The 15052-nt window shown below is 46.4% G+C and overlaps 1 protein-coding gene across 2 annotated transcripts in view; it reads left to right on the top strand.

Moving 5' to 3' along the window:
• The first annotated feature begins 6082 nt into the window (after positions 1 to 6082).
• LOC140486532 (cytochrome P450 2J1-like) overlaps positions 6083 to 15052 on the top strand; it is a 117853-nt gene continuing 108883 nt past the window's right edge. For both annotated transcript variants that reach the window (XM_072585802.1, XM_072585801.1), the window contains exon 1: positions 6083 to 6329. In XM_072585802.1, coding sequence (XP_072441903.1) covers positions 6123 to 6329 — 207 coding nt within the window. In that variant the 5' untranslated portion in view covers positions 6083 to 6122. The remainder of the gene's footprint in view (positions 6330 to 15052) is intronic.

The raw sequence follows: 15052 nt of genomic DNA, 5'->3' as shown, positions 1-15052 counted from the left end.
TCGGCATGGACGGGTTTGACCAAAGGGTCTGTTTCCGTGCTGTACAGATCTATCACTCTATGATACTCACTTTGGCAGGAAGAATAAAATGCAAAGTATTACTCAAAAGGAGAACAAATACAGAATTCAAAGGTACATACAAAATATGAAATTGGAGCATTAATAGGCTCATAAATGACTTGGATGAAGAGGTGGAAGGGTGGGTTAGTAAGTTTGCCGATGATATAAAGGCCTGTGGTGTTGTAGATAGTATCGAGGGCTGTTGCAGGCTACAGCAAGACATCGACAGGATGCAGAGCTGGGCTGAGAAGTGGCAGATAGAGCTCAAACGAGATAAATGTGAAGAGATTCATTTTGGAAGATCAAATTTGAAAGCTGAGTACAGGATTAAGGATAGGATACTTGGCAGTGTGGAGGAACAGAGGGATTTTGAAGTCTATGTACATAGATCCCTCAAAGTTGCCACCCAAGTTGATAGAGTTGTTAAGAAAACGTATGGTGTTTTGGCTTTCATTAATAGGGGGATTAAGTTTAAAAACTGCAAGGTTTTGCTGCAGCTCTATAAAACCATGATTAAAACCACACCTGGCATATTGTGTCCAGCTCCAGTTGCCTCATTACAGGAAGGAGGTAGACACTTTTGAGAGGGTGCAAATTACCAGGATGCTGCCTGGATTGGAGGGCTTGTCTTATGAAGAGAGGTTGAGTGAGCTAGGGCTTTGCACACTGGCGCGAAGGAAGAGAGGTGACTTGATAGAGGTGTGTGGGTTTCCTCCGGGTGCTCCGGTTTCCTCCCACAATCCAAAGATGTGCAGGTTAGGTAAATTGGCCGTGCTAAATTGCCCGTAGTGTTAGGTAAGGGGTAAATATAGGGTATGGGTGGGTTGCGCTTCGGCGGGGCGGTGTGGACTTGTTGGGCTGAAGGGCCTGTTTCCACACTGTAAGTAAGTAAAAGTAATCTAATGAGATTTATCAAAGTAATTACAGGCATAGATAGAGTAGATAGCCAGAGACTTTTCCCTAGGGGAGAAATGGCTATCAAGAGGGGTCATAATTTTAAGGTAATTGGAGGAAGGTATGGGGGAGAAATCAGAGATAGTTCTTTGAGGAAGTGACCAAGTTGTTCGATGAAGGAAGGGCTGCTGATGTCATATACATGGACATTAATAGGGCGTTTGGTAAGGTTCCCCATTGTAGACTAATGGAAAAAGTGAAGTCACATGGTGTGCAGGGTGTTCTAGCTAGGAGGATAAAGAACTGGTTGAGCAACAGGAGACAGAGAGTAGGAGTTGAAGGGAGTTTCTTGAAATGGAGAAAGGTGACCAGTGGTGTTCCACAGGCTTCAGTATTGGGGCCACTGTTGTTTGTAATATACATAAATGATCTAGAAGAGGGTACTGTTGGTATGGTCAGCAAGTTTGCAAATGATACGAAGATTGGTGGAGTAGCAGAAAGCATAAGGGACTGTCAGAGAATACAGGAGAATATAGATAGACTGGAGAGTTGGGTGGAAAAATGGCAGATGGAGTTCAATCCAGACAAATGTGAGGTGATGCATTTAGGCAAGTCTAATTCTAGAGCAAATTATTCAATGAATGGAAGAACCTTGGGAAAAGTTGATGGGCAGAGAGATCTGGGAGGGCAGGTCCATTGTACCCTGAAGGTTGCTGCACAGATGGATAGAGTGGTCAAAAAGGCATTTGGTTTGCTTGCCTTCATTGGACGGGGCATTGAGTTTAAGAGCTGGCAAGTCATGTTAACATTGTACCAGATATTGGTTCGGCCGCATTTAGAATACTGTGTACAGTTCTGATCGTCACATTACCAAAAGGATGTGGACGCTTTGGAGAGGGTGCAGAGAAGGTTTACGAGGATGTTGTCTGGTATGGAAGGAGCTAGCTATGAAGAGAGATTGAGTAGGTTCGGTTTGTTTTCACTAGAAAAAAGGAGATTGAGGGGGGACCTGATTGAGGTTAACAAAATCCTGAAGGGTATAGACAGGGTGGATAGAGACAAGCTTTTTCCCAGGGTGAAGGATTCAATAACGAGTGATCATGCGTTCAAAGTGAGAGGTGGAAAGTTTAAGGGGGATACACGCGGCAAGTACTTCACCCAGAGGGTGGTGGGCGTTTGGAACACGTTGCCAGCAGAGGTGGTAGAGGCAGACACGGTAGATTCATTTAAGATGCGTCTGGACAGATGCATGAGTAGGTGGGGGGCAGAGGGATACAGATGGTTAGGGATTGGGCGACAGGTTTATACAGTACATTTGGATCGGCTCAGGCTTGGTGGGCCGAAGGGGCTGTTCCTGGGCTGTAAATTTTCTTTGTTCTTTGTTCTTTGAGCTGGAACTGTTACTACTGACCTCCTGCTCATGATGTCCTAAGCTCCCTGCTCACTCCCCGTCACTGCTCACACCCCGGTCACTGCTCACTCCCCGGTCACTGCTCACACCCCGGTCACTGCTCACACCCCGGTCACTGCTCACACCCCGGTCACTGCTCACTCCCCGGTCACTGCTCACACCCCGGTCACTGCTCACACCCCGGTCACTGCTCACTCCCCGGTCACTGCTCACACCCCGGTCACTGCTCACTCCCCGGTCACTGCTCACACCCCGGTCACTGCTCACTCCCCGTCCCTGCTCACTCCCTGTCACTGCTCACACCCCGGTCACTGCTCACTCCCCGGTCACTGCTCACACCCCGGTCACTGCTCACTCCCCGTCCCTGCTCACTCCCTGTCACTGCTCACTCCCTGTCACTGCTCACACCCGGTCACTGCTCACTCCCCGGTCACTGCTCACTCCCTGTCACTGCTCACACCCCGGTCACTGCTCACTCCCCGGTCACTGCTCACTCCCCGGTCACTGCTCACACCCCGGTCACTGCTCACTCCCTGTCACTGCTCACACCCCGGTCACTGCTCACACCCCGGTCACTGCTCACACCCCGGTCACTGCTCACACCCCTTGACCTGCTGGATCTCAAAATACATTCGAGGCATTTCAGAAGAGGTTTATTAGGTTGATGCATACACTGGGTTGTTAGGCAGGGAATTAAAGAGCATTGGGGTAGATTGGAATGTGGAATTTGAAATACAAATAGATCAGCCACAATCTTATTGAATGCCAGACTATGCTCAAGGGGCCTGAATAGGTTATTCAGAGAGAAGTCAATTCCAGAAAGAAAGAACACCAAAATGTTAAATACCGAAATATAATGTACAAATATTTGCAACATGCATGTGGTCAGTTGAGCAGGTTGACTTTGGATCATTGGCCTCGAGATCCACCTGGTACAAGGGCAGTTGGGGATGAGAAATGAACTCTGGCCTTACCTAGTGACATCTACATCCTATCAGCATAATTTAGAAAGTACTAGAATGAATTAATGATTGGCCAACAGACAGAAAACAGAGAGGAGGAGAAAATGGAGGAATACATACTCACATTGGCAGACCACAAGGATCTGTGCTTGGGCCCCAGCTGTTCTTAATCGCTATCAATGATTTGGAGCTGGGGACCAAAGTCATATTTCCAAGTTTGCAGCTGATACAAAGTGAAGTGGGAATGTGTGTCTTGTGAGGAAGATTTGGACAGGCTTCACAAATGGACAAGAACATGACAGATGGAACATAATTTGGAAAAATGTGAGACCCCCACTTTGGTGGGAAAACAGATGTGCAGAGTATTTCTTAAAGGTCAGGGATTGGAAAGTGTAGGTGTAGAAAGGAACTTGGCTGTCCTTGTTGATAAGTCACAGAAGGCAGGTGCGCCAACCTATCAGGAAGGGTCATGGAAACTGAAAGAGCATTTGAGTACAGGAGTTGTAAAGTCTTGCTTCAGTAGTATAGGAGCTTGGGATGAAGGAATGATGGTTAGGCCAGCATTTATTGCCCACAGGGCTCTTAAGAGTCAATCACATTTCTGTGGGTCTGGAGTCACACGTAGACCAGACTAGGTGAGGATGGCAGATTGGTTCACTAAAGGACATCAGCGAACAAGGTGGATTTTTTCCCTGTCAACCAACAATGACCTCATGCTCATTATTAGACTGTTAATCCCAGCATTTTTATTGGACTCATATTCCACCATTTGGCACAGTTGGGTCCATCAGAACATTACCTGGTTTTCTGGATTAACATCCAGTGATAATACCACGATGCTATCACCTCCCTGTTTACCAGAATATTACTTGGGTTGGAGTGTAATATCTATAAAGAAAGATTGTATAAACTTGGATTGTTCGCGAGAGCATTGGCAGCCGAGGGTTAACCTGATAGAAGGGTTACCATGGTAGATGGTAAATATTCAGCCTGGAGCCCAGTTACAAGTGGAGTTCCGCAGGGATCAGTTCTGGGTCCTCTGCTGTTTGTAATTTTTATTAATGACTTGGAAGAGGGAGTCGAAGGGTGGGTCAGTAAATTTGCAGATGATACGAAGATAGGTGGAGTTGTGGACAGTGAGGAGGGCATTTGTCGTTTACAAAGGGACTTAGATATGATGCAGAGCTGGGCTGAGGAGTGGCAGATGGAGTTCAACCCTGCCAAGTGTGAGGTTGTCCATTTTGGAAGGACAAATAAGAATGCGGAATACAGGGTTAACGGTAGGGTTCTTAGTAAGGTGGAGGAACAGAGGGATCTTGGGGTCTATGTACATAGATCTTTGAAGGTTGCCACTCAGGTGGATCGAGCTTGTAAGAAGGCCTATGGTGTATTAGCGTTCATTAGCAGAGGGATTGAATTCAAGAGTCGTGAAGTGATGTTGCAGCTGTACAGGACTTTGGTTAGGCCACAGTTGGAGTACTGTGTGCAGTTTTGGTCGCCTCACTTTAGGAAAGATGTGGAAGCTTTGGAGAGGATGCAGAGAAGATTTACCAGGATGTTGCCTGGAATGGAGAATAGGTCGTACGAGGATAGGTTGAGAGTTCTCGGCCTTTTCTCGTTGGAACGGCGAAGGATGAGGGGTGACTTGATAGAGGTTTATAAGATGATCAGAGGAATAGATAGAGTAGACAGTCAGAAACTTTTTCCCCGGTACAACAGAGTGTTACAAGGGGACATAAATTTAAGGTGAAGGGTGGAAGGTATAGGGGAGATGTCAGGGGTGGGTTCTTTACCCAGAGAGTGGTGGGGGCATGGAATGCGCTGCCCGTGGGAGTGGTAGAGTCAGAATCATTGGCGACCTTTAAGCGGCATTTGGAGAGGTACATGGATGGGTGCTTAATCTAGGTTAGAAGTTCGGCACAACATCGTGGGCCGAAGGGCCTGTTCTGTGCTGTATTGTTCTATGTTCTAAAGAGAGACATCAGTAGGGTGCTTATTCATAGTCACTCTCTCAGGGTGGGAATGTCAAATTCTAAGGGGTTATGTTTAAGGAGGAGGGGGTAAGTATAAAGGAGATGTGCGAGGCAAGTTTTTTTACACAGAGAGATGTTGGTGCCTGGAACATGCTGCCAAAGGAAGTGGTAGGAGGAAATATGATAGCAGCATTTAAGAGACATTTAGACAGACATATGAACATGCGTGGAATCAAGGGATATGGATCCTGTGAGGGCAGATGCGATTAGTTTAGATTGGAATCATGGTCAGCACAGATATTGTTGACAAAGGGCTTGTACTGTCCTATATTTGTTTAGCCTCCCTTCATTGTTAAAGTGCTCCATTCCAGGTAACCTCCGAGTGAATCTCTACTGAGCTATTGTACTCTAATAAATCTTACTGTGAGTAATTAAATCTTATAATCCAGAATAAATGCCCTGATTTCCAATTATTTTAAATCTCCGTATTCTTGTTACTTAACTACCTGCCACTAGAAACAGTCTGTCTCTGTCATATAAAACAAAACCCTTCATAACTTTCCCTGCCTCAAATCTCCCTTTACCCTTCTCTACCCTTGTGAGAATAACCCTGGCTTCTCAAAATACTTTGTGTTTTTTTCAAACATAATCTATTGCAGGCAGTTGGCTGTTAGCCAGAATGGGTGCATGCTGGTCAAGGATTAGATAGGGATCATGAAGAGTGTTGGAAATCCCAAAATAGCTGTGCTGTGAAGTTTGTACCAGTTGGTCTGTGCAGCTGCCTCTTCACAGATTAGCCAGCCACTTAGTTTAATTTTCTCTATGATTCCTCAAGTCTTCCTGAGCTTTCCCTCTGTTCTCTTGGCCTGGCTGTCAATATGGATAACAGTTGTATTTTTTCTGTGTTTAATGTTGTATCTCGTGAGGAGCAGGAGACCCCTGAGCTTCCCACCAGGGCCTATTAACCTTGGCTTCCTGGGGAATTTCCTGCAGCTTTCTCCTTCAGCACCTCATCGCTCCTTGATGCAGGTAAGATCCCAGCCACTGCATGGACATTCTCTGCTGTAACCTGGCATCAGGTGCTTAGATCACAATGTCTACAGGTTAAATCTTCAGTTCTTTTGAAGGAAACTGAGCCATGTTGGTGCCTCAGTAACTCTGGGTTAAAGATAGAGAAATCACAATAATACTTACTACAATATATGCACCCTAACTACAATTACCACAGTCTGGATCCTATTACCAGTTTACTACTGTACCCCTGACACCACACTCTCTACCCTTCCTTCATCCCTCCACCCCCCCTCCCCGCAAACTGCTCAGGCATGTGCTTCTGGCTCTGGCTTGTAGCTCAGGATGGGTGCCTCTCTCCCTTCCTTCCCCACTTCCTCTGTCTTCCTCTCCTCCTGTCCTCCCCACTCCCTTCATCCGTCTTTCAGGCTGTAACCCAGGGCTGGGTATACCCTCCATCCTTGTTTATTTAAAATGTGCTAAACCCTTGTCTTAAAGATAGAGTTCTCTCAAAGGGTTGGCATCTGTGAAATTCACTAGCCCAGAGAGTGGTGAATGTCAACACATTGAGTAAATTCAAGGAGGAGATAAGCAGAGTTTTAATTAGTAATGGTTTGTAGGATTATGGGGAATGGGCAGGAAAGTGGAGTTGAAGCTGAGATGAGATCAGAGTCGAGAGTGTGTTGCTGGAAAAGCACAGCAGGTCAGGCAGCATCCGAGGAGCAGGAGAATCGACGTTTCGGGCATAAACCCTTCATCAGGAATGAGCATCTGCAATCCTCACTTTCTTATCCCTGAGGTGAGATCAGCTATGATTGTATCAAACAGAAGAGTAGGCATGAGGAACTGAATTGTCTATTTCAGCTCCTAGTTTTTATGTTATGTTTTAGAACATAGAACATAGAAGAATACAGCGCAGTACAGGCCCTTCAGCCCTCGATGTTGCGCCGATCAAAGCCCACCTAACCTACACTAACCCACTATCCTCCATATACCTATCCAATGCCCGCTTAAATACCCATAAAGAGGGAGAGTCCACTACTGCTACTGGCAGGGCATTCCATGAACTTACGACTTGCTGAGTGAAGAACCTACCCCTAACATCAGTCCTATATCTACCCCCCCTTAATTTAAAGCTATGCCCCCTTGTAATAGCTGACTCCATACGTGGAAAAAGGTTCTCACTGTCAACCCGATCTAACCCCCTAATCATCTTGTACACCTCTATCAAATCACCCCTAAACCTTCTTTTCTCCAATGAAAACAACCCCAAGTGCCTCAGCCTTTCCTCATAGGATTTTCCTACCATACCAGGCAACATCCTGGTAAACTTCCTCTGCACCCGTTCCAGTGCCTCCACATCCTTCCTATAGTATGGGACCAAAACTGCACACAATATTCCAGATGCGGCCGCACCAGAGTCCTATACAACTGCAGCATGACCTCAGGACTCCGGAACTCAATTCCTCTACCAATAAAAGCCAGTACGCCATATGCCTTCTTCACTGCACTATTTACCTGGGTGGCAACTTTCAGAGATCTGTGTACATGGACACCAAGATCCCTCTGCTCTTCCACACTACCAAGTAGTCTACCATTAGCCCAGTAATCCATCTTTTTATTACTCTTACCAAAGTGAATCACTTCACACTTAGCTACATTGAACTCCATTTGCCACCTTTCTGCCCAGCTCTGCAGCTTCTCTATATCCCGCTGTAACCTGCCATATCCTTCCTCACTGTCTACAACTCCTCCGACTTTCGTATCATCCGCAAACTTGCTCACCCAACCTTCTAACCCTTCCTCCAGGTCATTTATAAAAATGACAAACAGCAATTGTCCCAAAACAGATCCTTGCGGAACACCGCTAGTGACGGCACTCCAAGATGAACCTTTGCCATCAACTACTACCCTCTGTCTTCTTCCAGAGAGCCAATTCCTAATCCAAACCTCCAACTCACCCTCAATGCCATATCTCTGTATTTTCTGCAGTAGCCTACCATGGGGGACCTTATCAAACGCCTTACTAAAATCCATATATACCACATCTACCGCTTTCCCCTCATCTACCTCCTTAGTCACCTTCTCAAAGAATTCAATAAGGTTTGTGAGGCACGACCTGCCCTTCACAAAACCATGCTGACTATCCTTGATCACATTTTATGTTCGTATGAGCTGCTTCCAGTGCATTAATATCCTTTTGTAAGCATGGTGAGCAGTGCTGTATCCAGGACTCCAGATTCAGTCTCACCAATGCCTCATACATAAAAAAAAATTAGCTTTGACAGAGCGGACATTCTGAATGGTCTCACAGGATTAAAAATAGAATAAATCTCCAGGGCTGGATGAGATATATTCCAAGCTGTTGCATGAGGCAAGGGTGGAAATAGCAGAGGCTCTGGAAGTAATTTTCAATTCCTCTCTGGCTACAGGAGGGGTTCTGGAGGACTGGAGAACAGCTAATGTGACATCATCACTCAGGAAGGCAGCAAGGGACAAATCAGGAAATGACAGGCCAGTCAGTCTAACCTTGGTGGTGGAAAATCTATTGGAACTCATTCTGAAGCATTGCATTAATCTGCATTTGGAGAGGCAGGGATTAATCAATAACAGGCAGCATGGTTTTATTAAGGGGATGTCATATCGGAATAACTTGATTGATTTTTCAGGTGTGTAGATAAGGACAATGTAATCCATGTCGTCTACTTGGATTTCAGCAACACTTTTGATAAGATCCAGCATCAGAAACTAAAACCAAAGATAAAAGCTCATGGGATCCAAAGAAATTTGGCTAATTGAATACAGAATTAGCTGAGTAACAGGAAACAAGGTATGACAGTGGAGAGGTATTTTTGTAACTGGAAACTGATGTCAAATGGAGTTCTGCAGCAATCAATATAGGAGAGCGGATCAATAGGTTTGTGGATGATACAAAAGTTATGGAGTGATAAATAACAAGGAAGAGCCTTAGATTACCGAAGGATATAGTTGGGCTAATCAGTGGCAAATGGAATTCAATCGGGATAAGTGTGAGGTGATGCTCTCAGGCTGGACAAACAAGGCAAGGCAGTACATGATGAATGGTCAGACCCTGGGAAGCCTTCACAATCACAGAGACCTCGGTGTTCATATCCACTGGTCCCTTAAGACATTAGGACAGACAGATAAAGTGGTTAAGAAGGTATATAGGATACTCTCCTTTATTAGCTGAGGCACTGAATGTAAGAACAGGAGGTTTATACTGGAATGTACAAAACATTGGCTCAGTCTCAGCTAGAATACTGTGTGCAGTTCTGAAATCTACATTATAGGAGGAACATGATAGCATTGGAAAGGGTGCAGAGGCGATTTACTGAAATGTTGCTTGGGTTGCAAAGTTGTAGATTAGATAAGATTAGATTAGATTACTTACAGTGTGGAAACAGGCCCTTCGGCCCAACAAGTCCACACCAACCCTCAGCAGAGTAACTCATCCAGACCCATTTCCCTCTGACTAATGCACCTAACACTATGGGTAACTTATCATAGCCAATTCATCTGGCCTGTACATCGTTGGACTGTGAGAGGAAACCGGAGCACCCGGAGGAAACCCATGTAGAGAGAATGTCCATGGGGAGAATGTGCAAACTCCACACAGACAGTCACCTGAGGCTGGAATCGAACCTGGGACCCTGGTGCTGTGAGGCAGCAGTGCTAACCACTGAGCCACCATGCCACCCCAAATTATAAGCCTTTTCTTTGAGTTCGAAGTTAACCATGGATGGCTTACAAGTTTTCTTATGTTTTGGAATGTATCTTGTGGTGATTGTAATCAGGTCAGCCCAGCTTGACCTCATAGAATATGAGCTCCCTGACTCAGGCTGTTAATCTGGTCCAATCAGGGAGCCGTGGCTGACAGATAAAAAGGGAAGTATCCCCTTCACTGTTTGATCACACAGCATTGCCCTTTGATGGGAAGGGCAGTGCTTGTCACTGGCCACTCGGGTGTTTTCCTATCTTCCTGGTGGTGGAAATTGAACAAAGATTCGTGAACCTTGTGTCTCTCACTGTGTCTCACACCTGGACACGCACACCATGGGTGCTGGGGAAAAAATAAGCAAAAAAAATAAACAAGAGTGTCGTCCCTACCCTCCCCTTCACTGTTTTGATCACAAAAAAAAGAAAAAAAAGAAAAAAAGGGAAGTATCAGAGATACTGGCACTCAGAGCTGATTCTGAATGAGGCTGTATGAAAGTCAAAGTGAGTTGGTGATAGGATACCAGCCTCTGTGGAGTTATTTCATATCTAATCTGCACTTTCTGGAATATCCTCTTCAATGTTTGCCACTGTGCCTTTATTGACCTATCCCTTAACTTAAATTACCAGTTCACTTCCGTTAGCTGTGCTTTCATGCCCTCATAATTCCCCTTGTGCAAATTCAAATTTGTAGTTCTGGATCCACTCTTCTCTCCCTGAAACTGTGTGTAAAATTCAATGACTTTATGTTTGCTACTAACCAGGGGTGCTTTCACAATGAGGTCATTAGTCAAAAACAAGTCCGATACAGCCTGTTCTCTAGTTGGTACCATAACATGCAGGTCTAAGAAACTGTCCCAAGAAACATTCAACAAATTCTTCCACAAGACTATTTCTCCCCATCTAATTTTTCCCCTATAAATGTAGGTTAAAATCCCCTTTGGTAATTGCTTTACCCCATTGATCAGTGCCTACTATTTCTTCCTTGGTAGCACGTTTTACCATGTGGTTACTGTAGTGAATACTTCGCATGTCCAGTTCAAGCCAGCACAGACAACAATTCACAAAGTCTATTGTTAGAAATGTTTTGTGCTGCTGTATTCACAACTATTAATTTCAGATTCACACACATCTCTAAATACATTATTAACAAACTCCCTCACCCCCATTATCAATCAGGAATTTTGCCAGTAATCCAAGTCCACTCCCTACCCATTTTTCCATTACTTTATCCACAATTATTTTCTTGTCTGTACTGGATGTTATTGTTTAGATTAGAGTGGTGCTGGAAAAGCACAGCAGGTCAGGCAGCACCCAAGGAGCAGGAAAATCAACGTTTCGGGCAAAAGCCCTTCATCAGGAATACAGGCAGAGTGCCTGCAGAGTGGAGAGGTAAGTGAGAGGGGGGTGGGGATGGGGAGAAAGTAGCATAGAGTACAATGGGTGAGTGGGGATGGGAATGGAGGTGATAGGTCAGAGAGGAGGGTGGGGGAAGGTCAGCACCAGCTCAGCACTACCCTCATGACCTGTCCTACCTGCTTATCTTCCTTTTCACCTATCCACTCCACCCTCCTCTCTGACCTATCACCTCCATCCCCACCCCCATTCACCTATTGTATTCTATGCTACTTTCTCCCTAGCCCCACCCCCCTCTCATTTATCTCTCCACCCTGGAGGCTCCCTGCCTCTATTCCTGATGAAGGGCTTTTGCCCGAAACGTTGATTTTCCTGCTCCTTGGATGCTGCCTGACCCGCTGTGCTTTTCCAGCACCACTCTAATCTAGACCCTGGTTTCCAGCATCTGCAGTCCTTGTTTTTACCTGGATGTTATTGTTGACTAACATCAGAAGAGCAGATAATGTTGCTCCAATCCAAAGCTGTGCAGATCAGGTGAATTGGCCATGCTCAATTGCCCACGATGTTAGGTGCATTAGTAAATATAGTGTGGGGGAATGGGTTTGGGTGGGTTACTCTTCGGAGGGGCAGTGTGGACTTGTTGGGCCGAAGGGCCTGTTTCCACACTGTAGAGAATCTAATCTAATATTATAAAAGATGTGATTACAGAACTCTGGGAAAACATTTAAAGGATTAGACAAAGTCAGCATATTCTTAGGACAAGGAAATCATACTTAATAAATTTACAGGAGCTTTTGAGGATGTAGTTAGAAGAGTAGATAGGGATATCCAAGGGATCTGGTTACTGTGATTTCAAGAAAGCTTTCGATAAGGTCCTTCAGTCTGACAAAAGACCAAACAGGCTAGGCCTCTAAATTCTATCCTCTGAACTTAGAAGAGTTCGAGGTGACTTAAACGCAGTTTCAGCCTCCTTCCCAGCATTCACCTGGTAAACATCCGAGTTATTGAAAACAAAATGGAAGAACTCAGATCTAGACTTACCTTCCAGAGGGAACTGAGAGACTGTTGTGTGTCGTGTTTCACAGAAACTTGGCTCATTCCTGCTACACCTGGCTGTGCCTTGACAGCTGAGGTGTTCTCCACACATCGCACGGATCAAATAATAAATCTTTAAGTCTTTTGTTTAAGATACAAACTGGTGTATGAAATCAATTACCCACAAAGTCTGGGATTGGATATTTAAAAAGCCTTGGAGTTCTCCGTCCATCACATGGACTGCATAGTTTTCTTGGGTAAGGCAAACGGAAGTGGGGTGAACCTCCTAATTAACACATCCTGATGTTCAGACAAGGCGACACTAGCAAGCTATTGCTCCCCAGACCTAGAATATCAAACAATAAAATGCCATCCTTATTATCAGCAGTGCAAGTCCAATTCTGTTATCCTGACATCAGTCTACATATCATCCCAACCAGAAGTGAAGAATACTCTGGTTGAAGTTTACACCATGACAAATGCTGTAGAGATGAAATTTCCTAAAGCCTTTTTCATTGAGGCTGGCGACTTCAACCAGACAACCTCAAGAAGATGCTACCAAAATATCACCAAAATGTCTGCTGTCCCACCAGAGGGCCACACATCCTTAACCATTGCTACACAACCATCAAAAATGCCTTCCACTCCATACCCCATCCTCCTGTTGAAAATCAGATCACAATGCTGTGTTCCTCCTCCTAGCTTTTTAACAAGAGTTGAAATGGGAAGATCCTTCACAGAAAATAGTATCGTACTTGTCTGAAGCAGTGGAAGAACTCTGGGACTGCTTGGAATCGGTGGACTGGACCATATTTACAGCAGCATAGAACTTGACCGGTTAGCTGTCACTTCCGGGAGTTTTATTCTTTTTGAAGGACTCGAGAGCCTTGGTCAGCTCATCCAGAGGTAGCGGTTGGTCCAGCCTCTCCCATGTTCTGTCGTCTAAGACCTCCGTGATAGAGGACAGGAACGACTGGGAGGCTGCGCTGTCGGTTGGCTTCGGGTCATACAGACTGGCGTAGAAGGATTTACTGATCCTCATGATGTCAGCCTGAGATGACGTTACCGAGCCATCTTCTTCCTTCAGGCTGCTGAGCACGGAGCTCTCTTTGTGCACCTTCTGGAAGAAGAAAAGTGAGCACGTCTCGTCCTGCTCCACCGAGCGGACCCTGGACCGGAAGATTATCCTGGAGGCCTCCGAGGCAAAGAGCGAGGCTTGCTGTGCCTTCACCTCCTTGAGGTCCTCTGTGACATCGACCCCCATCATCTGCAGCAGGAGCAAGTTCTGCATACTTTCCTGGAGCTAGGACAGTTTCCCCCGCCTCTCTCTCGCCTCCTGAACACCTTTGAGGATGAAGAACCTCTTGATGTTCCCTTTTACCGTTTCCCACCAGTCTGCTGGAGACTCAAACAGGGGCTTCATGGTTCTCCAACCTGCGTAATCCCTCTTGAGTTCCTCAGTGTTTCCCTCAACTTTGTGTTCAGCTTCCACGTTCCCTTACCAGCCTGCTACTCATACTGTAGGTGACAGTCGGCCAGCAGGAGGCAGTGAACACCGGCTTGACGTCGGTGGATCTGACCGAGAGCGTTCGGGACACAAACAGGTCATCTATCCTTGAGCGGATAGACCCGTCTGCCTGTGACCAGGTGTATCTACGCTGCACTCCGTCTATAGGGGTGCTGAAGGCACCGTGCAGCTTGGCATCTTTGACCGTGTCCATCAGGGCTCTGGACGTGGCGTCCAGTATACTGTCCCCTCCCCCCTGCCAGATCGTCCATCTACATCAATCATACAGTTGAAGTCTCCAGCCAGAATGACCGGCCTGGACGTAGCCAGCAACAGTGGAAGCTGCTGCAGGACGGCCAACCGCTCACTCTTACCCACTGGGGCGCACACATTAATCAGTCTCAGGGGAGCATTCCTGTACATGACGTCGGCGACAAGGAGGCACCCGCCCACCACCTCCTTGACCTCTGAGATGGTGAAGTTGTCTCCTCACAACAGGATACCCAGGCCGGAGGCGCGGCTATCGTTGTCCCCCGACCAAACTGACGGCCTGTGGGCCCACAAGCTCGACCATCTCCTGTAGCTGCTGAGGTGCAGTATCCCACGCTCCTGCAGAAACAGGACATCAGCTTCAACATTGGCGAGGAAGGCCAACGTAGAAACACATCGTGTAGAAGATTTAATGCTACGCACGTTAATCCTGGCAATTATAACCCCTATTTTACAGTGTATAAAGCTACTAGTGTCCATTTGCCAATGGTCCTGTCTCTGGGACAGCTGTCTGCATCCCTGTGGTGTAGGCGAACTGTTGGACTCTCGTGGGGCTGAGGTGCTGTCCACTCCACATTGTGGTCATTTCCTGGCTCTGGTGTCTTCCGGTCAGTCCAGGTCTGTGTCTGACAACGGGGCTGTCCAAGGGTCGCTGCTCTGTTATCTGCAGCTGTGGGGTGGTGGGGCCCTCCTGGTTCTCAGCAGGTGGGGGAGTGGTCTTTACCGGTAACCTCAGAGGGCTTGTCATTTCCTGTCTGGGGGGGGGGGGGGTACTGCCCCCCTTTCTCCCCGCGGCGCTCTGCCTCTTGTTTTGGTGATGACCCTCCTTGTGCTGGTC

Source organism: Chiloscyllium punctatum, chromosome 15, assembly GCF_047496795.1.
Source record: "Chiloscyllium punctatum isolate Juve2018m chromosome 15, sChiPun1.3, whole genome shotgun sequence".
Lineage (NCBI taxonomy): Eukaryota > Metazoa > Chordata > Chondrichthyes > Orectolobiformes > Hemiscylliidae > Chiloscyllium > Chiloscyllium punctatum.
This window is presented reverse-complemented; position numbering and strand designations above follow the sequence as displayed.